The sequence below is a fragment of the Labrus mixtus genome, chromosome 4, assembly GCF_963584025.1.
Source record: "Labrus mixtus chromosome 4, fLabMix1.1, whole genome shotgun sequence".
Taxonomy (NCBI): Eukaryota; Metazoa; Chordata; class Actinopteri; order Labriformes; family Labridae; genus Labrus; species Labrus mixtus.
The window spans coordinates 8,013,044-8,037,150 of NC_083615.1; the positions used below are offsets into that span (position 1 = coordinate 8,013,044).

At 41.1% G+C, this 24,107-nt stretch overlaps 2 protein-coding genes across 4 annotated transcripts; both read left to right on the top strand.

Annotated features, from left to right (window-relative positions):
* Positions 1 to 219: 219 nt before the first annotated feature.
* Positions 220 to 10,350, top strand: LOC132972628 (transcription factor 12-like). The gene is made up of 14 exons (XM_061035596.1): positions 220 to 401; positions 2,728 to 2,827; positions 3,496 to 3,638; positions 3,742 to 3,865; positions 3,962 to 4,032; positions 4,390 to 4,486; positions 4,606 to 4,679; positions 5,532 to 5,708; positions 6,403 to 6,520; positions 6,630 to 6,783; positions 7,887 to 8,116; positions 9,001 to 9,178; positions 9,323 to 9,783; positions 9,818 to 10,350. The coding sequence occupies exons 1-12, from the start codon at positions 333 to 335 to the stop codon at positions 9,141 to 9,143; spliced, it is 1,500 nt and encodes a 499-aa protein (XP_060891579.1). The 5' UTR covers positions 220 to 332; the 3' UTR covers positions 9,144 to 9,178; positions 9,323 to 9,783; positions 9,818 to 10,350.
* Positions 10,351 to 11,078: 728 nt separating this feature from the next.
* Positions 11,079 to 24,073, top strand: LOC132972629 (cingulin-like protein 1). Of its 3 annotated transcripts, none has more exons than XM_061035599.1 (19): positions 11,079 to 11,160; positions 12,953 to 13,894; positions 13,968 to 14,062; positions 15,295 to 15,403; positions 15,523 to 15,618; positions 15,717 to 15,865; positions 17,006 to 17,147; positions 17,252 to 17,464; positions 17,554 to 17,760; positions 17,869 to 17,973; positions 18,213 to 18,365; positions 18,592 to 18,762; positions 19,095 to 19,247; positions 20,549 to 20,638; positions 22,553 to 22,636; positions 22,810 to 22,934; positions 23,187 to 23,295; positions 23,384 to 23,547; positions 23,649 to 24,073. In XM_061035599.1, the coding sequence occupies exons 2-19, from the start codon at positions 12,953 to 12,955 to the stop codon at positions 23,728 to 23,730; spliced, it is 3,189 nt and encodes a 1,062-aa protein (XP_060891582.1). In that variant the 5' UTR covers positions 11,079 to 11,160; the 3' UTR covers positions 23,731 to 24,073. The 3 variants fall into 3 exon arrangements, with proteins under 3 accessions (XP_060891582.1, XP_060891580.1, XP_060891583.1); XM_061035597.1 differs by having other exon boundaries at positions 11,100 to 11,160; positions 12,935 to 13,894; XM_061035600.1 differs by having other exon boundaries at positions 11,100 to 11,160; positions 12,935 to 13,894; positions 13,995 to 14,062.
* Positions 24,074 to 24,107: the final 34 nt, after the last annotated feature.

Sequence of the window (24,107 nt, forward strand, 5' to 3'; positions counted from 1 at the left end):
CAGATAATTTCCTTAATATACAATTAAAATAAGCACTTAAAATAGTCCCTTTAGGTCAATTTCCTTTTATAACTGCAAAAAGCTGCTTATAAAATACTAAACATGGCTTCATGTACAGCAATAGCACTAACTCCTGGCCACCCCTCCCTGCTTCCTGGAATGGTCCGGCCCTTATTTGCATAAGTTGTCTGCGGGTAGCTGCATGACCAGCAGGGGTAGGTTAGAGGAAGGAGTGCATGTGGACTACACATACTCATGAGTAAAGACACGGAGAGACGAGCTTTGTGAACTGCACTGTGAGCCTGGAATCTCGCACTGAAGCGGACACAGTTATGTATTGTACTCAGCCTGCCTCTGGCACAGGAAACAACTCATTGATGTATTGCTACAACATGAAACCAGTGAGTACATTTCTGATTCTGTTTGTATAAGATATAGATGAGGATGCATGACAGTGTCTGTGGGTTTTTATGGGTGATGCTGTTGCACTTTTTTAAATGTCCTGTTCGTGTTGACTCATATAATGAAACACCAGTTTCCAGCTGTTTCTGTTTATTCTAGCTGAACAGTGTGTTCCTCAACTGATATTATTCAAACATTTTTCCTGAGTTAGAAACACATGCACATGTGCAATCTGTATAGAAGTTCAGATACTTTTAATTTAGCATGGCTTACTCTTTTTTTTTAAAACAACTTGTAGTGAAACATTTTAGAATTATATTAGGTGCCGCTTTTGTTATAATAAGATTATTTTATCTGGATGGTTTGCATGTTTGGGAGATGTGATTTAGACTTTACATAGTTTTTCTCACTTCCATTTGGAGTACATGCGTTTATTCTGCTTAGTTGTTTCAACTTGATTTAATGCACAAAACAAGTGTCCAATGGGCTACTATAGGGTAAAAATGTCAGTGACCACTCATTATTTACTTTGTCTCTTTTTTTTGTGTCAGCTAAGAATTTTATTTTTCATAAAATAGACAAAGATAACCTCTAATCATCCAACTTACATCAACACAGAAAGCATGGAAAAAATTCACTTGGATACCTCACTCAGTTATTATTAGTGAGCAAAGTTGTATATATATATATATATATATATATATATATATATTATTATGTTGACAAACTTGTGTTAAAAATGCACCAGTGAGACTCCCGCTTCCTGTTAGATGAACTACATGCAGTCAAGCCTGGCAGCAGAAAAACATCTTGACATGAAGCAGATTGCTGCTATTTCTATTTGATTTAACCCCGCTATGTTCGGAGCAGTCCCTCCACCACTGCAGCCATTATCAAAGGCAGCTTTGATCTCTGTGAGACTAACCATATCCAGACATCGTGGATCACAGAGGCAGAAAATTGGTTGCATGTGGCTGGAGTTGGCCATGGTGGAGCACAGCATAGGGCTTGAATAGCAAGTTGATATTTCACTCATCTAGCATGATAATGTTGTGTGCATCTACAAAGGGGGAAAAAAGTGATGCTTTTGGCTCTTTTTCTGCAAGTTTATACCAGTTTTTCTTTTTAGAATATTTGCTACAGATACAGAGAGGGACAGTAAAGCAAACCTGTTTTATCAAGCAAATATTAAGGTTTTATTCTAGCTCAATGCCCTCTTAATTGTGTGTTTTATTTGTTGAAAAAAGTCCCTTATCATTTGTAATGCCATGATTAATGGTCCCTGAATCACTGCTATGCTAAAAGAGGATGCCATGGTGACGGCCCCCTCTCCAGCAGGGGCCAGAGAGGGCGTGCTGGGGCGGGGGGGTGTGACCATTATTAACGGGTCGCCTGCTATGCTGATGGTAAGGAGGACAATTGGCTTTATCCTCCGCCATATGCTGCCCATGGCGGCTCAGACGGGCCCAGTGTTGGTGGGGGCTCCTCTGTTTGGCCTAGCCCACAATCACCATGGGACTCATGCCAGGCAGGGTCATGGCTGCGTGTGTGTGTGTGTGTGTGTGTGTGTGTATATGTGTGTTTAAGTGCGTGTGAGAGCCTGTGAGTGTGCCTGCGCGAGCATACTCAAGAGAGTCTTTAATAGCCTGCTTTACAGAACTTGTCGTCCGGGTAACTGACACCCCATTGATGCTGCGCAGGAGGTTTATTTTCATTTCCTGGGGCACATCAAAGCAATCGAGGGAGGTGCAGGTGCAGCCCAGACCTCTTGGTGTGTTTGAGTGAGGGAACATGTGTTGGTGTGTTTACTGTGCATATGTGCATGTGTTTCTTGCCCCATGCTTTATAATTAAAAGAGAAAAATAATTGCCAAAGGTATTGTAGTTTAATGTGAGAGATCTGTTTTTTATTTACTTTTTTTTTATGGTGAGACTCAGCTCACTGTTATCTGAGGACAAGTAGTAGAAAAAGGCCGGAAATTTAATTTTATTCTTGAGGGAATTGTGTCTCAGTCTTCTGAAGCCAGCCGAACCCGATCATGATTAGGGCAGGGATTTCTCATGGTGAATGGTTCCTAAATCCGGATGAGGAGGTGCATGGATCTGCAGCTTATGGATTACCGCAATAGCTCTAAGTGTGCATCAGCTCTCTGCTTTGTTTTCGTAATACTGTTGCTTCAGCTTCCACTCACACGTTTGTTCTTGTAAGGGTTGGTTAGAGTGAAACATCTCACCACAGTAAAAAAAAAAAAAACATTGCTTGTGTTGATAATGTTTTGGTTCAACGTTGATTCCTAAAATGCCTTAAACAAGCTGTTCTCCTCAGGTTTACGGGCAGTCTCCCACTAATGACGACATCAACCAGAACACCTCTTTACACCCGTCCTCCAAGGCCCCCAGCAATGTGTTTGCCAGCACCTTCTTCGGTGAGCTCAAACAGTCCAAAACAAACCATCCATCCCATGATCCATTGCTTTTCTTGTGATGTTTTTCTTTGGTTCATTCCAACCTTTAGTCTCTTTTAGTATGGTTGCCCCTGACAAGAAAAACTGCAAGTTTATAAGGAATACCAAAACAGCCATAAAGTTTAGTCAACCAAACTTACTCTATTAGCACATCATGAACCTGCTTTCCTGCTTAGATCTCTAGGCAACAATAAAATGTTCTCAACCTTCATTTAGTGTATGTTTTATGGACAGTGTTGCATTTATTCATAGAAAATTAAATTGGAAACTATGGCACCCTAATCCTAACCAAGCTAAGCTTTTTTTTACACAGAAGTACCAAATACATTAAATAAGTCTGAGAGTCTGCAGCATAGCTGGCAGCAAGTCATGGCTGTATTTTAATGCATAGCTCTGAGAGATAAAAAAAAATGTGTTTGAATAGTAGAAAAGCATGAATATTAGAATTAGGATTACCTAGACACAACTTTTTAATTTTCACTAATTCAATCATTATTTGATAAGCCAATAAAGTATGGCATTTAAAAATAAAAAAAATCCATATGGGGCCAGTGTAGTGCAGGATGACTTGTTTAGCTGCTTGAGATGCTGTTCCAGTGCTGGCTATAACATTTCCTTATCTATTTTAGAGGGTACGAGCAATTCGCCCGACATCTGGAATGCTGTAAACGGGCTGAACCAGCAGGGCTATGAAGGTGCACTGGGAGTAGCCACAACCCACCAAACACAGGCGGGGAGCTACAGCAGCCTGCCTCCATCACACAATCACCTGGTGAGATTTACCTCCAGGACCTTGGATGTTGACAGCACAGCATTTTCTTAACCCCCCCGGGGGAATAAATGTGTGCAATGTGTTTTTCCCCCTTTCGGTCCAGGACTACTCTCCACATGCAGTGATGGCGGCTGACATGAACAGGGGCCTCCCACCAATGTCCACTTTTCACCGCAACAACGCAGCACCGCGCACTCCGTCAGTCAACACCTCGGAGAATTCCACAGGTGAGCGGTGGAGAAAATAATCTTTTATACTTTATTCAGCTCAGCGTTGTCTGCTCTTTTGTTGGAATATTGATTTTCATTTTGTATTTGTTGCAGTCTCGAGGAGTCAAGGAAATGTGTCATTAGGGTCACAGACGGGCGATACCTTGGGCAAAGCTCTGGCCTCTGTAAGTATGCAGCACCTTAATCCCATAAGACTGGCTCATCTATACTCTGTAATGTCTAAGCAGTCAGTCAGAGCATAAAACAAAAGCCTGTTCATTCCTGCCATGAAGAGAGTACAGCATATTAACAAAATGCTACTCCTGTGCTGCAGGACTTTTTATTGGCTGCCGAATAGTAAATTGAACAGAATTGATGAGTTAAGTTCAGGTTATGAGCCCGCTCCAAAGGCGGTGGCAGCAGCTGTAAAACCTAACGCAGAAATGTCAAATTGTGCTTTTAAAATGATCCATGCCCTGCTCACACTCCCCCCCCCCCCCCCCCCCTTTTTTCCCCTTTTTTTCCCCCCCGTCTGTTGCCAGATTTATTCCCCCGATCACACCAGCAGCAGCTTCCCCTCCAGTTCATCCACACCAGTGAGGTCCCCGTCCCCGCTGCAGAATGCAGCAGAGCCTGCAGGTAAACATGAAGACATCCACGCTGCCGGTCGATGTGGAGTGGCGTCAACACTTTTTGTTTGAAACTTTTTATTTGTATTTTACAACCCTTAACAGAGTAATTTTGTCTCTTCTTCTCAGGTACAAACATGTGGCCCCGGAGTTCAGCTCAGGCACCAGTCTCACCACACTATGAGTCTTCACTTATTTCTCTGGTAAATGCTTGATTTGATATCACATGCCTGAAGTTTAAATGTATTATATATGATCAATACAATCACAAGTGGTGGATTAATAATTGAATACATGTTGGCATTGCAGAAAATATAATATGATTGTAGTAAAAAAAAAAAAAAAATATATATATATATATATATATATATACATTCAAAGAAGTTAATTTTTTAAATGTATACTCTGAAAGTAAATAAAATGATCCATACCTGGATAATTATGAATACAATGACAACTTAATACTACTATTACTCCTACTAAGAGTTCAAGTAGTTGACTGTTTTTTCTTATACTCCTTATTTTACTGTTTGTTCTTATTTTAGTTTTGTATTTGTATTGCATTATAATGTCTGTATTTGTATAGTATCACGTCTTATGCTTTTGTTTTAATCCTAAAAGCCTAGCCAGGGACACGGGTTGCAAATTAGAAACCTGTATGCATGACATCTACTTTGTATTTTACATGTTGTCATTGCCTTAGATAAACATGGAAAAAAAAAATGGCTGGAGTTTTACATGATTTATGTGACTGTCTGGCAGCAATTCTCTCCACCAACATAGATTCTTCTTTTAGTTTATGAGGCCAGGTTGAGGGGATTGTTTGAGGTGGGCAAACTACATCCATACCAGATATCACTATTTCCTTCGCACCGGCCCTTAAGCAAAATAGCATTTTATTTCACAACATTTTTAAGTAGTCCTTCAATGTTTCTTTAGAGTGTAGATCATATTTTAAAAAACTAAAACATTTTTAAATCATACTATATATTTAATTTCTGACAAAAATGAAAATGCCACATTATTGAAGAATATTCTTCTCTTGGTGTTTGCAGTCTCAGGTGGAGGACAGACTGGACAGACTGGATGATGTGATCCACATCTTGAGGAACCATGCTGTGGGCCCCACAGCCGGCCTGCTCACCGACATCCAGGGCCTGCTGAACCAAAACCACCAGAGCCAGCCCGGATCAGCCAGCACTCTGCAACTCAACTGTCACACTCCAACCATGGTTAAGATCCATTACTTTGAAGTATTTAAGGAAGGACATGGATGGCGTGTATGGAAATTCTATGCTGTGTGTGCATGTGTGGACAGTACGGCTCTGCGTTTTGGTATTCAGTTTCTGGAAATTTAATGCCGGCTATGTCTGCATGTTTTCCTGATGTAAAGGTTGTTGTCCTTGAAATAGGAAACAGCACAATGGGAGAGAGCAGTGACGCGTCGTCCTTGTATGGAGAGCGTAGCGTATGTGCGGACTCTAATTCCACTATGGGGTGATGAGGACGCCTGCATCGTACTCTCCCATTCCTGCATGTTTCCCTTTCAGCACACCAGGGGATTTTGGCCCAGCTGGAGTGGAAGTATATGCAGGGGAAAAGGGTTTTTTAGTCTAATCCTTTGGGGGGAGGGGTGTATTAAATTCTCTCACTTTTTCAAATGATGTGTCAGTCAGAAGTGACTCTTTCCTGAAGAGAATTAGTGATATGTTTAGGGAGTATGTAGTAGTTTTAAGGGGAGGATTAAGATTGTTTGAGATTAAATTAATGCTGTAGAGCGAGAGACGCCGGAAAAGCGGCGGCAGATGTTGGGTTGGTGACTTATCTGTCAAGAGTGGTATGCTGTGTACGACTGAGCCAGACTCGTTGTTGTATGTACACGTGAATATTGCCCTCATCTCATCCCATTCTTTTTGTGTCATAAAGGTTGAAGCTGTCAATATGAACAACAACCACTCAGCCTTCCAGAGCCGCACACTAAACGGCCACCCGTACCCACCCAGACAGAGGCCCACGCTGCAGCAAATGCAGGGTGGAGGCAGAGGCGAGTCTTTCCCCTTATATATGCCATGCTGGATTTATTTGTTCCACTCACTCTATCTGCAGTGTCCAAAGCTTTTAACTGTGATGACTAAATGCGCTATTTCCCACAGGAGGTCTGGTAATTCAGAGTAATCTGGAGCTGAAGATGGAGAGCGGGGAGAGAGAAGAGATGATGCACACCGGCCACAGTCACAGCTCTGACAGTCAGAGATCAGATGAGGAAGGCGACCTCAAAACACATGGAGAAAACAGCACGAGTAACAGGTAAACAGCCCCCCTAACATGCTTTCTACAAATCTACAATTCATTCAGCAGACGCTTTTATCCAAAGCATGTGTTTTGTCCATTCAAGGCAACAGTACATCAAATGTTTGTGGTGGTGTTCATGAAGAAAATGAAAAAAGGATGAACAATCAAATACATTTTCTGAAGTACACCAGATTTGAAAATAAAAGCCCCTTTTGGTTTCATCAATTTGAAATACAGTGAGGCCCTCTGCTGTGAAGGGCAGCTGTGTCCAGTGGAGCCTTTTCAGCTCTGCCTCGTATTTCTTCTTCGTGTAGCGTTTAGTAGCTGTAATTTAAATGAAGAAAAAAGAGGAGCTGACAGGACACGAGGCACTTTTAAAAGACATCAATGAAACAAGATATATTTTGGCAGGGGATAACAAAAATTAACACATGGGGTGCAGAAAATAACAGAATTCAGTCCTCAGTAGCCACAAAGACTAAAACATAGGCTTTGTTCTGGCACTGTCTTTGGTTAGTTTATAGGATAGAGGAGAAAAAAACTTTCTAAGCTCCCAGATGTCAGTGTAATTTTACATTTAGAACGTCTCACAGATTAAATAAAGTTTAAGTCTCGGTGTCTGAGGAATCAAAGGCCACTTCAGGACACATCTCGTTTTGACATCAGCTCTGATGCCTGGGATAAAGTCGAGGGATATCGATGTTGACATGTGAATGAACCTCCAGTTATTGTTTTTAGACTGAGCTTTTTTTTTAAGATTTAATGTGAAAGAACCAGTGGTTTGACAAGAAAACAAATCTGCAAGACCATCTAATGTTCATTTTCTGAGAAAGGACCAAAGTGAAGAGCTTGTGGATTCATTATTAATGAACGACACCCGTTCACATGAGCTTATTGTCAATGTAGCCACTGTGTAAGCTCTTTAAACAGCACAAATGAGGGATCAGATAACCAAGGAGACACTCAGTGACCAGCAGAGGGCAGTAAGATCCACATTATCACTCCACACAGTCCTGTTAGGTGTGACAAACAGTTCACTTAATGAAATGACTTTCTGAATGATAAAACTGTCATTTAAAACAGAGATTGAAAAGTGTTTTTCCTTGTTGTTCTTCCAGTATCCATGAGGACGAGGACCTGAGTCCTGAGCAGAAAGCTGAACGTGAGCGCGACAGACGGATGGCCAACAACGCCCGTGAACGTCTGCGTGTGCGGGACATCAACGAGGCGTTTAAGGAGCTGGGTCACATGTGTCAGCTGCACCTGAAGAGCGAGAAGCCGCAGACCAAGCTGCTGGTGCTGCACCAGGCCGTGGCCGTGATCCTCAGCCTGGAACAACAAGTCAGAGGTCAGTGAGCGCTGCTTCTGCAGGCCGGGCTGGGGGTCCAAAACTCAGGGGGAGACGTAGAAACGGAGACTCTTTGTCAAGTCAAATCAGTAAAAGAGAGAGTGGAGAGGAGGCTGAAACCAAAACATAAGGGGTGGGAGTGGTGTATTTATGATCCATAAATACTTTCTGTTTTTTGCTTTTATTATTATTAAATAGGTATTATTTTATTCTTATATTTGTGTTGTTTTACAACTATTGGGGCACAGACTCTCCTTTTTCCACTTTTAAAAGATATTGAGCTGTTTTGTAATTCATTTGGAGACATGTGTGTCTAATTTTAGCTGTTTGCTCTTTGGCGCCAAGCAGATAGAGCACAGTGGGTTTTCAGAGCCTTCTTTTACCCAAAACAGCTGTCCGTTCTAGAAAAACAACTTTAAAGGTAGTTGAGAAAATGAATTAAAACATTGAATTAGCTAGCTGAACCAAAAATCATCACTTGAAAGATGCTTGAACGCTCCGCAAACATGAAAGGGACTGTTCTTTAGGTTGGATAAATGATATTCTTTGATTCATTATTAACATAAAAACATTGATGGTGGCAACTTTAAAGCTACGATCAGAATTTGAATATTCCTGACTGATGCATCCTCTTGTAAATGTATTAAAAAGAAAATGTAGTTGACAGCAGTGTATTTCATTTGCCATAATGATTGCTATACAGTTCTATTAATAATAACTACATCACATTGAGTAGCCTAACAAGAAGGAGAATTTGTCTTGTTTACCAGAGCAGGATAGTACATTTTCCAACACACAGGGGATTGAAATGAACAATTTCAGTGTGCTACCACACATGTCTTTATTTAGTCAAACGCTGACCCGTTGTTTGTTTCATCCCACAGAGAGGAACCTGAACCCAAAGGCGGCGTGTCTGCGCAGGAGAGAGGAAGAGAAGGCGTCTGCGGTCATTACGGATCCACAGTCCATGCACCTCGCTTTCCACCCCAGTCTGTCAGACCCTGTAAACCCCATGGGCCACCTCTGAGCACGTAGTCATGACTACATCATATCCAGCATCAAGTATGTGACAACAACTAGCATTAATCCATTTTATTCAAACGGATGACAGATAGCTCTTAAAAGATTGAACTAAATTAAATGTAATCCACATTTCAAATCTTTAGTTGATATTTCCTCTAACCTCCTTTTGTCTTTGTTGTCCAGATGTTGAGTGAAGAACATCCAGCTGTTTTAGACGTCCAGCGTTTCTTCTGATTTCTGACCAGAGCGGAGAAGTCGAGGTCTATTCGTGATGCAGTTGAACAATCATCTTCTCACTTCCCCAACAGACTTTAACTTGTGCCTAAACTTTACTTGTATAACAGACAAATGCATTGTAAGCTGCAGGTGTTTTTTGTACATATTTTGTATATTTATTGATTATCAGTCTCTTTCAATATACCTGAAAGGATGAAGCCCAGTAGTGACAAAATGTCATCTGCAGTTTGATTTTTTTTTGGCAGAGCCAGATCGGTTTTTGACTGACTTTTACAGTTCATCTCTATTTTAACAAGTATGCTTGTTGTTTCTCCGAGCCCAGAGCACTGACATTCCCACATTTGTGTTCAGACAAAGGATTTCATTGGTCCCGTGGTTTGTGTGTGTGTGTGTGTGTGTGTGTGTGTGTGTGTGTGTGTGTGTGTGTGAGTGTTGGAGGAGTTTCACCATTCTGTGAATGAACAGATCTCCGAGAACGTTCTTTAACAAGCAGGCGTCGGCTTTTATTTGTATATTTGCTACAAATCTGTGTTCTAGCGCTGTTAACAAGGTCACACTTCATGGATCGCTGGTGGACAGAGTCTCTTGTCCTCTCAGTGTGATTATTGCTCTTCAAGTGTAGTCGAAGCTCTTTGCATGTTTGAGTTTTTAATAGAACATCAAATGTTTTTTCTAAGTTATGTAATTTATCTTTTATACAAATATTGTGTATTTGGTAATGTCTCTATTTACTTTTGTCGCTCTGATTTTACAAATGAAAACCCTCTTTGTGCAGTTTAACTAGACATTAACACATTTCATGCTCTGAGCAATACAGTGTTACAGAATAATGGATGTCTTGTTTTATTATCACAATACTTAATAACAATCAAAAAATACTCCTATCATAACATGTACAGTATGTGTACAGTTTGAAGTAGCCTACAGGCATGTGTCAAAATAATAATGTAGCAATAAATGTCATTTTTCAAATAGTTTGAGTCTGTGTCTTCTGTCTTATATTTTATTGGAGTGAAGCGTGCATGCATACACTTATAGTTCGACAGTTTGGCACTGTGTTAGAATAAGTACTCAAAACCTTTACTGCCTTAAAAGTGCAAATCCAACAAATATCCAAATACTGGAGCTTTATTAAAATGACTTGTGACTGACACATTATAACTCTCGACAATACTAAATAATTAAGGTTGTCCTACTTTGGCCTTGAGGTCCTGACCATATCACAACTTGACAGGTTATGGAGACCTTTCTTGCTTGCTTGTTTTCTCACTTCTTATCAGCTCCCTAACCATCCATTCTCTAATGAACACATTCCCACATAAAAAAGAGGCTAATAATACATGACTCGTGGTCTATTTACAACAGGGCTTGCATTTAGGAGAAAAAAAAAAGAAAACTCAAATGTAGCAGTTATTTTTCCTTCATGGTCAGAGACTTAACAGAAAACATATGCAAACATTCCTTGTGGCGTCCTCAAATTACAAATATGTCCCACAAACCTATCAGGCTTTATAATCAGAAAATCCCAGTGTGATTTATGATTCCATTCTTCGAACCAGTTTGACTTTAATATTATGGATATTAAATCATTTTTAAGTGTTAAGGCGTAGGCCTATGTTTTAAACATCGGACACGGTGCAGGCAGTGAACGCCTCTCTTAGCGGGCAGCAGTGTGATCATCGTGTCCGGGTGGAGGCAGGACAGTGAGAGCGGACACGGAGGAGGAGGAGGAGGAGGAGGAGGAGGAGGATTCAGTTCAACTCTCCGACTGGACACAGCCGCCGGTAAGTTTCAACTCGGGTCGATATCTTTGCGTTTCCTCTAAACGACAATAAAAGTATTGCTTTTGTGAGTTTTGTGTAGCCTATTGTTGTTTTTAAGTGGCGACTTATTGTATCGTAATTAACTTTAAACTATTTTCTCCCACTTTCAACTTGATCTGCCACTTTTAGAGGCTACTCCTGTAATAACTGGACGGAGTTTCTATAATAATACGAGTTTATTTTTACGTCTTCATTGTGTAGCCTACTTTTCCTGACCGTGAACTATTTGTTTAAAGTCTTGTTGTTAAAACAGAGTGAGGTGAAGTGAAGTTCAGTCAAACCGGATAAACGCAGATCCGCTGCAAATAATGCATGCACACACTTGTAGCCTAGGGGATTCAGGATTCACATAGTAAAGCTGAATTCAACTTCAAAACACTTTCTAAATCAAAATCCTGTTTGCACAATTCCCAATAGCATTGGACCGTAGTTTGACATTTGTCACTCAACGTTTCTCATTTATCACTGTTGGACTAAAAGTTTTTGCCATGTGAGTTATTGATGATAAGTAGGCTGTTTTGTAATGTTTTACTATAATATATATATATAACAGCTATAATCGATTTATGAGATGAACACCATTTGGGTTGTATTAAATCCTGCTATTGCTATTTCCTTTTTTAATAAATGTATTAATTCTTTAAAACATCATAGAAAAGCCATTCACTGTCTTTATGATCATTTAGCAGTCCATGCTGAAACTTAAAAACAGTAGCCTAATAAATTAATATGATGGTCATTCTGATTAATTTTGCAACAGGGACAGATAAGTTGTCATGCTGGAGGGGGATTTTCCACAACCTGGGATACTAGGGCATAAACGATTAGACTATTTTATCAAGAGAAAGATAATTGCAAAATATTTTCGGTAGCCAAATCAATTAAAAGTTGATTTTCTATGCAGATGATGTTGTTTTCATCCTCTCAGAAATAGAGATTTACTTTTTTTCTAAGTTATGTCATATTAAACTGGGTGTGAAAAAGACTTGTAAAGACACAACTTTGGTTTTTGAGAAACTGCGAGGGAATCGCATGTGATTCCTTACATTTTAGACCAAATGGTGGATCTAGAGAAAAGTCTGTGGATTCATCCATTACGACAATTAAAATACAAGTTATTTCCTCACTTGAAACCTAAATGTTGAAAATGTATTAACTGATCTTTAAGCACCAGCATTTTCTTTATAAACCATTAATAGGTTTTATGATAAAGCCTTCATAATAAAAACTAAAATCAGTCTTTATTTTCTATTAATGAGCAGCTTGAGTTTTGTAAAGAACTTGAATGACTATACACTCAGGATGGCGCTCTTAAGAGGATACCGTTTTGTCTGCTTCATAACCCCTCTTGTGTTTCAGTCTCACAGTAACACATTTGTTGATAAGCACTTTCCTTGAGAGTCATACCATGAACTGGATGACGACACCTTGGAAACCTCGGTCGGTTGTAGTCGTCATGCAGTTGTCTCAGCTGTACAATAGTAGACTGTCATGAGCACACAGAAGGCGCTGTTCTCATTGCACTGCATTATCAGGCTATTGTCAGTCTCCATTTATTCGCTCTTTTACTGAGTGCAGCTGTGTTAGGAGTCGCATGGACGTCTATCATTGTGTCCCTGTGTGGCTCCCTCCGCTCCTATGTTGTGTAAACACTCTCCTTGACCGCTCACCTTCCCGTGCAGCAGGATCACTTTTCTTCAGTGTTATTTTGTAACACAGGTTTGTTTTTCACCAGTTCATCTGTTTGTCCAAGATGGAGTCTCAGCAACTGAGCAGCTCTCCAGACATCAGGATACAGCGGAGCCAGGACGGCATGTTTGGAGTCAGGGTCCAGGTCCAAGGGATCAAAGGTCAACCCTTTGTGGTTCTGAACAGTTCTGGCCAGGAGATCCACCAGGACATCTCTGTGATCACTCACCAGGCTGGGTATAACCCGGGCATGGTGAGGAGGTCTGTGGACTCTCCATCACATGAGTCACAACGGACTGCATCCTCTGCTGGGTTTCATTATCAGAACCATCCTGAGATTCTGCGACCTTATGACCCTGAGAGAAATAACCTGAACTTAGTTGTTCCTTCAAAAGGTTCAAAAGCTCGACTAGGACAGCCAAACATGGCTCTTCATCAAGAGACAACCCCCTCTGCTAAACCCAGGATCCCCCTGCCTGCTGAAGGCCCAGAGGGAGACCAGGGGGAGGTGGTCCAAAATAAAGAGTCTTCCTTAAGTCGACAGCTCCCTGGGAGGTCCCCAAACACAGTGGACACAGACTCCATCTTATCCGTAGGGAAGCTTATAAGCCAGTTCAACACCAGCCAGCGGAGAGGAAGAGGAGGCCCGAGGAACAGGTTGGACCCGGAGCAGTGTCGAAGGTCACGCAGCGTGGACAGCAGCAGAACATCTGAATCCTCGTCGTCCTCCTGTTCCTCCAGCAGAGCCTCCTCTCTGAAGGGTGTCAGGGGCGAGACGCCAAGTGGGATATATCCTCCGGGGTCGGCCAGAGCTCGCCTCCTCAGCCGGGAAGCCTCTTATGGGAGCAGGAAGGAAGAGAACAGGCCCAGCACCCTTAATAGTGTTCAAAATGGAAAAGAGATGATCCCTCCACAGGCTGTCAAACATCTTCAGAGAGCAGAGAAACCGTTCATCTCCACATCGTGCAGTGACCAGATGGATGAATCTGATGACAGAGATGCACAGGTAAAGATATCTGCACCAAGGCACAGTATTTATTTACAAAGGGTGTATTTATTGCTGTATATTTCCTAACCAGGTGACTCCTGATCTTCTGAAAGGACAGCAAGAACTGTCTGTGGACTCAACTGAAGACACAACGAGGCAAATGCTGTTCACGTACCTTCAGGACGGGTAAGTGCCCCATAAGACTGAGAACTTTGTGAAAGTTGCTTCAACATTTTTGGAAAATACGGTTATTTGCTTTCTTGCTGGGATTTCATAGAATATTGACAACACTTATGTTGGTTCCTAAAATATGAAGGTAAAGGCTGTAGCCACTTAGCTTATCTTAGCACAAGGGCAAGTCATGTGTTCTATGACTGCAGCTTTTAAAGTCCCCATTAGTTTAAAAATACATTTTCCCAGTTTTAATTCCTGTATTAAATGTCCATTATCTGCCAAATATATTGCAATAAATCATTTTCTGAGTATATTTACATCAAAATAACAGTATTTTCCCTTCCTTCAAAACATTTCAAATGTCTGATGACTTGTCCTGCACTCAGAGGCGTTTACTTAATTTTCCGACCAAGTTAAACACATTCGATTAAAAAGCATTAAAAAGCTAATCAAATTCATCCCAACGTTATTTTCCGCCTTGTGATAAACCTTATGATTGGTTCAATCCCGTTTCAGTTAGAAACATGTCACGACACGAGAGTCGGACACTCTTGAAGTTCCATTTCATAGGGACTTTAAATAAAGAGGCAAGTAGTGTTTAAGAAGGGCAGGAATGTCTTTTTAACCTGTCTTCAGTTGTTATGCTAAGCTCAAATAAGCGAAGCTAAAAACGATACAAGCTGTAGCTTTGTATGTGATATATGAAAGGATTTAGTGGTATCAATCTTCTCATTGAAAACTAAGCAAAACAAGAAGTGATGCCTTTTTCTGAAGATGTCAGATTATTAATCAAAAAAAGTAAGTAAGTTTGCATTCCCACTTTCAAGTAATGTTCAAACTAAAACATAGCTTTGCCATGTTTATTTAGTTTACCCTACAGCCGCCTTTAGGTGATTAGCTTGTGGTTGTGATCATGTAATGTGGTCAGATAACGGGGTGCTGCTCCAGCTGTGTGTGCTCACACTGTAGTCAGGAATGCGGGGCATGTTCTCGTTTCCCCTGATAAAATATCTTCTTCGCAAGGAAAAGTTTTAAGACCCGTCAGTGCTTTGTAAAAATATGTGCTTAAGCAGGGCGGTTTTATTCGAGAATCACCGCCAGGCTATGGCGTGTCAGGTACCGGTATTTCATTTGCTCCACTGAAACATTCTGCACTGCCTTCGTCAGACAACATTTTACTTTATCATTAAACCCTGAGAGAACTTTTGATGGAGGGATTGTAAATCATTTTTCTTGATTCTCAGGACGACTGATGATGACTCCACCACTCAGAAGAAAGTCAACCTGCTGCTTGAAAGAGTCAACAAGATCAAGTGGAAGATGGCTGAAAATTTGGAGGAGCTGGAGGAGAAAGTGTGTGTTGGGGCGAAATTCTTCACCAGTGTTGATCCTTGTTCAGCATGACTGAATGTGTTTGTACGACCATAACGCTGATACCGTGTTGCTGGACGTCTCCTTTCTCTCACATGTAGGGTTCTGCAGCTAAGGTGAAGCTTTTACAGGACAAGCAAGTCACACTGGAGAAAGAAGTGTCTGAGTTAAGGCAAAAACTGGAAACTGAGCTTAAGGTTAAGTACTGTTCCATCCTGCTGATTCATTTCTAAAACACTCACTTCCTGTCCCATTGAGTGACGTTCCTGTTTCTGTTTTCTGTTGCGTGGTGCAGAATGAAAAGACTCTTGCCAAAGCTTGTGAAAAGGCCCGGACAGAGAAGAAGAAACTTCAGGAAGAGCTGGCCAAAAGTCAGGAAGAGCTCTGCAATCTCAGGGACAGACTGGCTGAGATCGAGGCGGCACTAGTGTCCACCAAACAAGAGTGAGGATCTGACCTCTGCTCTCAGTTTACACAGTCAACAATGATGACTGAACTATACCACATCTACATTTTTACATCTTAAAGAGTGGGCTACTTCTTAAAAGAAACTTTGAATCGGTCAGTAACCTCAGTTATAGTGAGGCTGATGCTTTCAAGCTTAACACAGACTGTCTCTAAAACAACTCTTGTACTAGCTGGACTCTATTTGGGTAAATGTGTAGTGATCTTTTCTTTCTTTTCCCCCTGACCTTCAGTTGAAGACCTGCTAGCTTGTGAAAAATGTTTTTCACAGATTAGCAGCAACTTGTTAAAAAAAGTTGCTAAATTCCATTGCTAATGTTTTTCTTGTTTTATTGCAGAGAGATAGATGTAGAAGGTCGAGACTCAAATGTTTTGTCTGTGGGGCTTTGTTAATAAGAGGCTGAGCTTGTTTGCTTATATAGCTTAAAAGAAAAACCATAAACAGGAGGAAACAGTTAGCCTATTAGCCGAGCTGTAGCTAGCTCTACTTGGAAATCACACAAATAGGCCAGAAAGGACTCACATACTATTTTCATTATACTTTATTGTCTGGATAAACAAATGTAAATTAACAAGCTGTAGAGTTTCTAATAGGTGGAATGTGTTACCTTTGAGCAGGGCTAGCTTTCCCCTTAGTGCTAAGCTAACAGCTGCTGGCTGTAGCTTTATATTGTTTTTACTGTTGAAAAATTCCTTAGAACAGAAAATTACAGTTTATTAGATGGAAGTTATTTCCCCTTGTATATCAAATGAATCAGTCCAGAGCTTAACAGAAGACCTGTGTACCAACCAGGCCTTAGATCAATGCTATGATACACTTCCTTTTACTAAGCTTCTGCTCGTACTCTGAGGTCTGTCAAGTGAACCGTGATGATCCGATGAAGGTCATTTGACCGAAAGAAGAGTCAAATACCATTTGGATTAAGTGTGCACATGCCTTTCTGTTATCTAGTTCCTTCGACCTTTTTTAAATGCTTAAAGCATTTATTGATTTATATTTGATTTCTATATTTCATATCAAGGGAAGACGCCTGCTTGCCCAGCAGGCGTCTTCCCTTGATATGAAATATAGAAATCAAATATTTCTGTCTTTTCGGCACATTTTCCGCATGCTGTCAGGCTGACTCAGATGAAGGCAGAGAGAGAGAGAGCTAAGACGGAGATGAAAGACCTTCAGCAGCAGCTTTCTGAGATGCACGACGAGCTGGACCACGCCAAGAAGGATGAGGTGATATACACGGAAAAAGAAGTCCTTCTGAAGGTAAATGAAACCACACGAGGGAGAAAAGCTTCAAAAATCAACAACAGCTGGAAAGTCTCCTTCACTGGCCACAGGGTATTGATGTTTTGTTGGATGTGTGTCAGGACATGGCTCTGCTGCGGATGGACTTTCAGGAGATGCTACAGGTGAAGGAGGAGCAGGAGGAGGTGCTGCACCATAAGGAGAGAGAGCTGAATGCCCTGAAGGGGGCGCTGAAAGAGGAGGTGGAAACTCATGATAGCTACATGGCCGCTCTGAAGGAGGAATATGAAAACGAGCTTGAAAAGCTGCTCATGGATTTAGAGCAGGCCAAAGAGGTAACAGAAGAGGCATGTTGTCTTGAGTATAAGAAGCTGAACCATTTGTTTTTTTAATCCATTTTTAATGATCCCATCCTGACTTCCAGAGCAATGCTCTGCTGGGTCAGAAGAGGGTCGCGGTAGAAGAGGAGAGTGGTGCAGCTAAGGTGCAGCTGAAGGAGCTGAGCCAGGAGAAGGATCAGCTGAGAGGAAAGGTGCAGGAGCAGAACAACAAGATGGATCAGCTGAGTCTGGCAATCCAGGAGAGTAAAACCAAAGAGAGACTGCTGGAACAGAGAGCAAAGCAACTGGAGGTGAGAAACACAGACAAAATGTCCATCCAGATGGTTTCATCAACCTTTCTTCTTTGCTGATGTGTGATGGTCTGATATTTTTCTATAAATATTCATGTTGTTCCCCAGAGAGAAAAGCAGCAGCTGGAGGAGGCGCTGAGGGACGTAAGGAGGAATGAGGAGGAGATATGTCAGTCCAACCAGTCGCTGCTCTCTCGCTTAGAGGAGGTGCAGGTAAAGGGAGGTTTCTGATAGCTTTAGAGAAACGGCCTGATGCGTACTGTGTAGCTTCTTTTTCCTGCATGCAAGCTCCTCTTTCCTTTGATTTGTTTCCCTCTCTGTACCGTAAACAGTCAAATGAGAAAAAAAAATGTTTCATTAAACTTTGCTTTACAGACTCACACACAAACATGGGACAGTTGTTAACTGTGCTTTGTAGCTCACCATTTCCTCTTTCTTTCTTTTTTTTTCAGGGTCGGCTAACCAAGCTTAATCATGAGCACAGGGAGCTGAAGGAAAAGCTCAAGGAGGAGAGAAAACAAACAGAGGAGCTGTGGAGGACAAAAACTGAACTGGAGGATGAGAGGAGGATGCATGACAGGACTGTAGAGCAACTGCAGAGGAAGGTGAGAGAAGGATCTGGACTAGTCATTCTGAAAAAAAAAATCAGCATTTTTGAGCCAAATGGACAGAAAATATGTTTATCTTACATGACATAAACAGACTGCGGATACTTCGTGTGCTTGTAAAGTCTTTTAAAAACAGATATGAGATATGTAATGCCATATAGCTTTATACCCACAGAGGGGCACTTTTCTCACTGTCGGGCTCTTTGTTTATCTTCATGTTCAGATGAATAGCATCATGGAGGAGTGTGAGGCGTCCACAGATGTGCTTCAGAACCAGGTGGATGAGGCCAAAGAGAAGAGTCAGAGGGAGTTGGACGAGCTGCGGAGACAGCTGCAGGAAAAGGGAGTAGAGCTGGAGAAATCCCGACAGGCAGCCAAAAAACTGCAGGAAGAGGTGTGGTGCTCAATGTCCCTCTGATTCATCAGATCAACTGTCTTTGTTGGCAATAAAAAAAGATGACTACAGTATGAAAATGAAGAGGGGCTCTTTGTTTTAATATATTTCTTCTAACTAGGTGCTAACAGGATTATGGAGGGTTTTTTTATTTTTTGGATGTTATTTAAACAGAAACATAAAAAGTAGTCAAGGATGTCTCACAGGTTTGAAGAATTCTGTATTTGTTTAACACTGTTTGAATGATTGAACCATTCCATGGTAGCAGGAACTGCAGGTCATACTTTATGCATGTTACATCTTATCTGACATTGTGTGTTTGTGTTGCAAAGCTGCTTCCTCTGGAGGACGATCTGCGGAGGTGTCTCAGGGAGCAGCAGGAGGCCCAGCTCAGGGGCCGGCAGCTGGAGCAGAGGGCGGAGGAGCTGGAGGAGAGGAATGCAGCCACGGTGGGGGAGCGGGAGCGGCAGGTCAAGCTCATGGAGGTGAACTGCAACCTTTAGGAACCGTTACAACCAAACGTTATGTTTTTGATTGTGCATCTCATTATATTTATGAGTCTAATATCCCAGCTTTAAATGTAGTATCTCTGTCAAACACAACACGGGATTCTTGAATATCCTTGTATACATCAATAGCATCTCTGATTGATCTTTGATTTCACTAGCTTCCTTCAGTACGCAATGCAGATTTTGAGTTTTGGATCAGTGCATGATATCTTACACTGGTGAAAACTTGACATGACAGCCATGAGTCTGATATTCTTCTAGTAGGGTTTTCACAGTTGAAGCATAAATATATTTTCAAAGTGGATTGTAAGGTTTTAAATGACAACTCCACTCTGACATTTTCCATGGATTAAAAGTAATATTGTCATGTCATGCCCCCTCCCTCTGGAACTCACTCCCTACACACATTCAACACTGCACCGACCCTCCTACTTTCAAATCACTTATCAAAACTCACCTCTTTAAACAAGCTTTTAATGTATGATTGTGATGTATTTTCTGTTTTCTGTAGTTTTACCTTTATTGTTGTTATCTTTATGATTTGTGTGTAATGTTGCGATGTCCGTTAGTCTGTCCTTACTGTGCTGTTCTTTCTGTTTTTAACTATTGTAAAGTGTCTTTGAGTTTTTAAAAGCGCTTATAAATAAAATGTATTATTATTATTATTATTATTACATGCTACGATTCTAAACGGATGATCTTTCGATCAGAAACAGTCCTCCCTCTTATCAGAGCTCACAGTCAAACACACTTCAGGTTATCACATGTTGTGGAGTGTTTATCTTCTCCTGTGCCTGTATTTGCCCTCACTTATTCCTGTGAACTGTAAGGGTGCTGAAAAGAGCCAACAACATCTCACAGCTAAGCACTATTTGTCCTGCTGATGACAAAACATTACACAGTGATAGCAGTGTGCTCAGTGTTGACTCTGTGAATCGACCAAGGAAACTGCTGTTTACTGTACAAAGTTATCAGACCAGTCTGGGTGTTCTCAGGAGTCCTCTTTCACTTTTTCTTCTGTTTTCAAACACTCACATCCACCGAACAGAGCATTCAATCTTTACCCATTGCAGGTTTCCAGGTGTTATCATGATTTGAATGCAGTTTTTTTTTTTCTTCTGATTTTATTATAATTCCATACCATTTTAAGTCTGTTTTCTCATCACATCATCCGATTTCTCACGTCCTCTTTTCTGAGAAGCATGACAGTGTGATGTTATAAATTCATCAAATAAATGTTGGTTTGGCGCTCTTCTAATGTTTTCCTCCCTCCTCAGAGTCGTATCAGTCAGCTAGAAGAGGATCTTAATGATGAGCGAAGCAGCGGCGACCGGCTGATGGAGCGATTAGACAAAACCAAAGAGCAGGCAGGTTCAACCCCTCACTGTGTTTGCTTTTTGTCTGCACACATCGGTCTTATCCTGTATTTTCTAACATTCACACAGTGACAGAATTATAACCTGTATTAAGTCAGAACCACCCAGCCCTACATCTGTTTTCATTATAAACAGATTTCAGGCCGAGTTCTCAGATTTCCCATTGGACATGAAAAGCTGCTGATTGGTGTTTTCCCAGCCAGGCTGAGAAACAAGTTTTGTTTTGGTTTCTCCACTTTAAGCCCTGAAATATGTCTGAACCCCTCTGACTTCATACATGTTTTCTTCATATCTTAGGCCGTCACAGGAGCCGCACATCCTCTGTGTGCCCGTAAAGTAGGCCACCATTCATAGGAGCAACGCGGTGCAGACTAATTGACACAAAACCCTGTGTTGGTTGCAAAAAAAAAAAAAGCAAACTATTGTGAGCAGCCTTTCACACTCCCTGCACCGGGCCTCTGGATGTTATTAGAGAGAGCCTTTAGATCTGATGTCGCTGCTCAGACCAGACTGCATTTCCTCTCTCATTTTAGGAGTTAAGCTGAAAACCTTTCATTAAACCTGAACGTCAACAGGCGGTGTTCTTTTTTAATAAGAAACAGCCGTGTTTTCAGTCAATATGAAAGCCACCACATATGAAGTACAAGCCCATATTTACCTTCAAGGTTGGAAATTGGCAAAAACAAATGAGTTCTTCAGTTCCCACGTGTCTTTGCCCTGTTAGTTTAATAAACAATTACTTTATTCCACGAGTTTGAACAGATTATCAGTCTAAAAAATAGTTCTCTGACCTTTTTTTTCCACCACAATAATGTTGTAGTAGTCCGACATGAAGTCATTTTGATTTTGTTAAGACTTCAAATTAAGGTCACCATATCTACCATGAATTGGTTCTTATTAGCTTATTGGTAGCATACTAGCTGCTGGTTAGTCATAATTAAGTGCTTATTTATAACTTAATCTACGTGACCATATTCTATACAAGGCCATTGAAGCGTATACCCTAATACCCTCTTAATGAGCTCATGGATAATAAATTAGGAAGTTGATGAACATGAATTATGATCTTAATATGCATTTCTTATGCATAGTTCTTCTCCCTTAATAACTCTCAGTACGTTTGGTCTACTCTCATGAAACAAAGCACAACACTTCTTGTCTTAGTATAACTAGTATATAAATAACTCTTAAGTCTTTGTACCACAGAGTATGTTCCCCACTCTAGAATAGGCAACAAAAATGAGAGCGTAAGTGTGAAACTGCTGGTGAATTGTGAACAAGACCTCACTTTAAAGTTGCCTACTCTTCATATTTAATACATTGAATATAGTGTCATAAATTCTAAATCTGAAATCTGATGACACTCAGTACACTTCCATTTTTCATAGTTTGATCAATTTCTTAAGAGTATGCTCCAGTAATTGCATTAGTTGTGTTCTATATTTAAGTTATGCTGGTAGCCCAGTGGTTAGTGAGCGACCCGATACACAGGCGTGCATCCCAGGTTCAAAATCCGACCTGTGCCTCCTTTCCCGCATGACATTTCCCCCACTCTCTCGCTCCCTGATTTCAGACTCTATCCACTGTTCTATCTCTAAATAAAAGTCATAAAAAAATTCCATGAATAAACCTTTATATTGAATTTATGAAGTGGTGAAAAATCAAGTATTAGATTTCACATAAGTGTGAAACTACTCGTGCCTTTTACAGGGGAAAAAAAGAAAACAAAATCTGCTTGAAAAAATATTTTTAATTATCTTAATTAATTAATTTTGCTCTGAAATGTTGTGGAATAGAAGTGTGGAGTAAGTCAGCTATAAATAGTTTTAATTTAAAGTATTTGAGTAGATGTACTAAGACGTTTTTCAAATCTGTGTTTCCCTCTGTATTTGTCGTGTGCTACAGACGGACCAGATGAGGAACGAGCTGATGCAGGAGAGAACCATCAGACAGGATCTGGAGTGTGACAAGTTGAGCCTGGAGAGACAGGTATACTACACACCTGAGATGGGTACAGACCCCTGAGACTGGTGCTTACCTCTGGCACTCAGGGACTCCTTAATTATAAAAACTGATCTGTAGTGCTACAAAGTGTTTAAAAACTACGTAGTCCCTTTCAGTAATTTTTCATGACTATCCTGTGGTATATTTTTCTGTTTCAGAATAAAGACCTGAAGGGCCGAGTGACTCATCTGGAGGGATCACAGAGGAACAACCAGGATTCACTCCTCTCCAAACTGAACTGCCGCATCCAGGAACTTGAGGAGCGGTTGCAAGGAGAAGAGAAGTGAGCTGTTTCTACAAAATATCACATTGATAAATATATGCAGAGTTTGTATGTCCCTGTGCAGGATACACCTCTGTGGATCATGGTTCCATCAGACAGTCTATGGTAGCTTACGAGCAGTGACACCCCCTCGTATCACTTTCCCTGTGGTAGTAAGAGTGAGAGTATCTCTGGTCTGAAACACACTGGGTAGGTGTTGAGTTACAGGAAGCTGCAGCTGCGATGTGATCTCTTGCTGCTTTTCGTCCTCAGACACAACAACAGCCTGCAACAAGCCAACCGAAGACTGGAGCGTAAAGTAAAGGAGATGAAGATGCAGGCGGATGAGGAGCACGTCAACCTGCTGAGCCAGAGAGACCAGGTAGACACTTCTTTAAACTTATTATGTAGTAGGTGGGAGCGGCCTAGTTGACTCATGATTAAATGTTTCACTTCTCTGAACTCTGCAGCTGACTCAGAGGCTGAAGACGGCAAAGAGGCAGATGGACGAGGCAGAGGGGGAGATCGAGCGTCTGGAACACTCGAAGAAGAAGCTGCAGAGAGAACTGGACGAGCAGATCGAGGCCAATGAGCAGCTTCATGGCCAAATGAGCGCACTGCGGAATGAGATGAGGTGACCACTCACCTTATACCACCAAGTTCCTCGAACTGTGTGTGCAGCATCACGTTCAGTCTTGTAAAATTGTATTTATTTCTATTTTTTTGCATTGACAGGCGCAAGAGGAAATCCCCTCCACTCAGTAAGGCTGTGGAGGACAATGTGAAGGACGAGGATGACTATGGCTCTGACTCTTAATTCAAACACACTCACTAATAGTCATCCCTGGACTTTGTAATGACACGATGAGCTCACTGCGAGGACTCCTTCATGTCACCATTTCATATAATGTCATTAACAACTCAGGTGTGATCTCATCATGTTGTGAATAGCATGGCAGCTTGCCAAGGCTGACCTCTTGTGGCAATATGTGTAACAGCACTATCTGGCATACTGATGTTTTACAATGCAAAGGCCTAAACGGCTTACTTACCTGTACTTAAAATGTATTTTCTGTTCCTTAAGTTATTTCTCTGACGGGGGAGTTAATATGATGCAAACTGCAAATCTTAAACCAATGAATAAATGCGATTTAAAAGTATTTTGAAACATTCACTTATGTTCTGCCATCACGA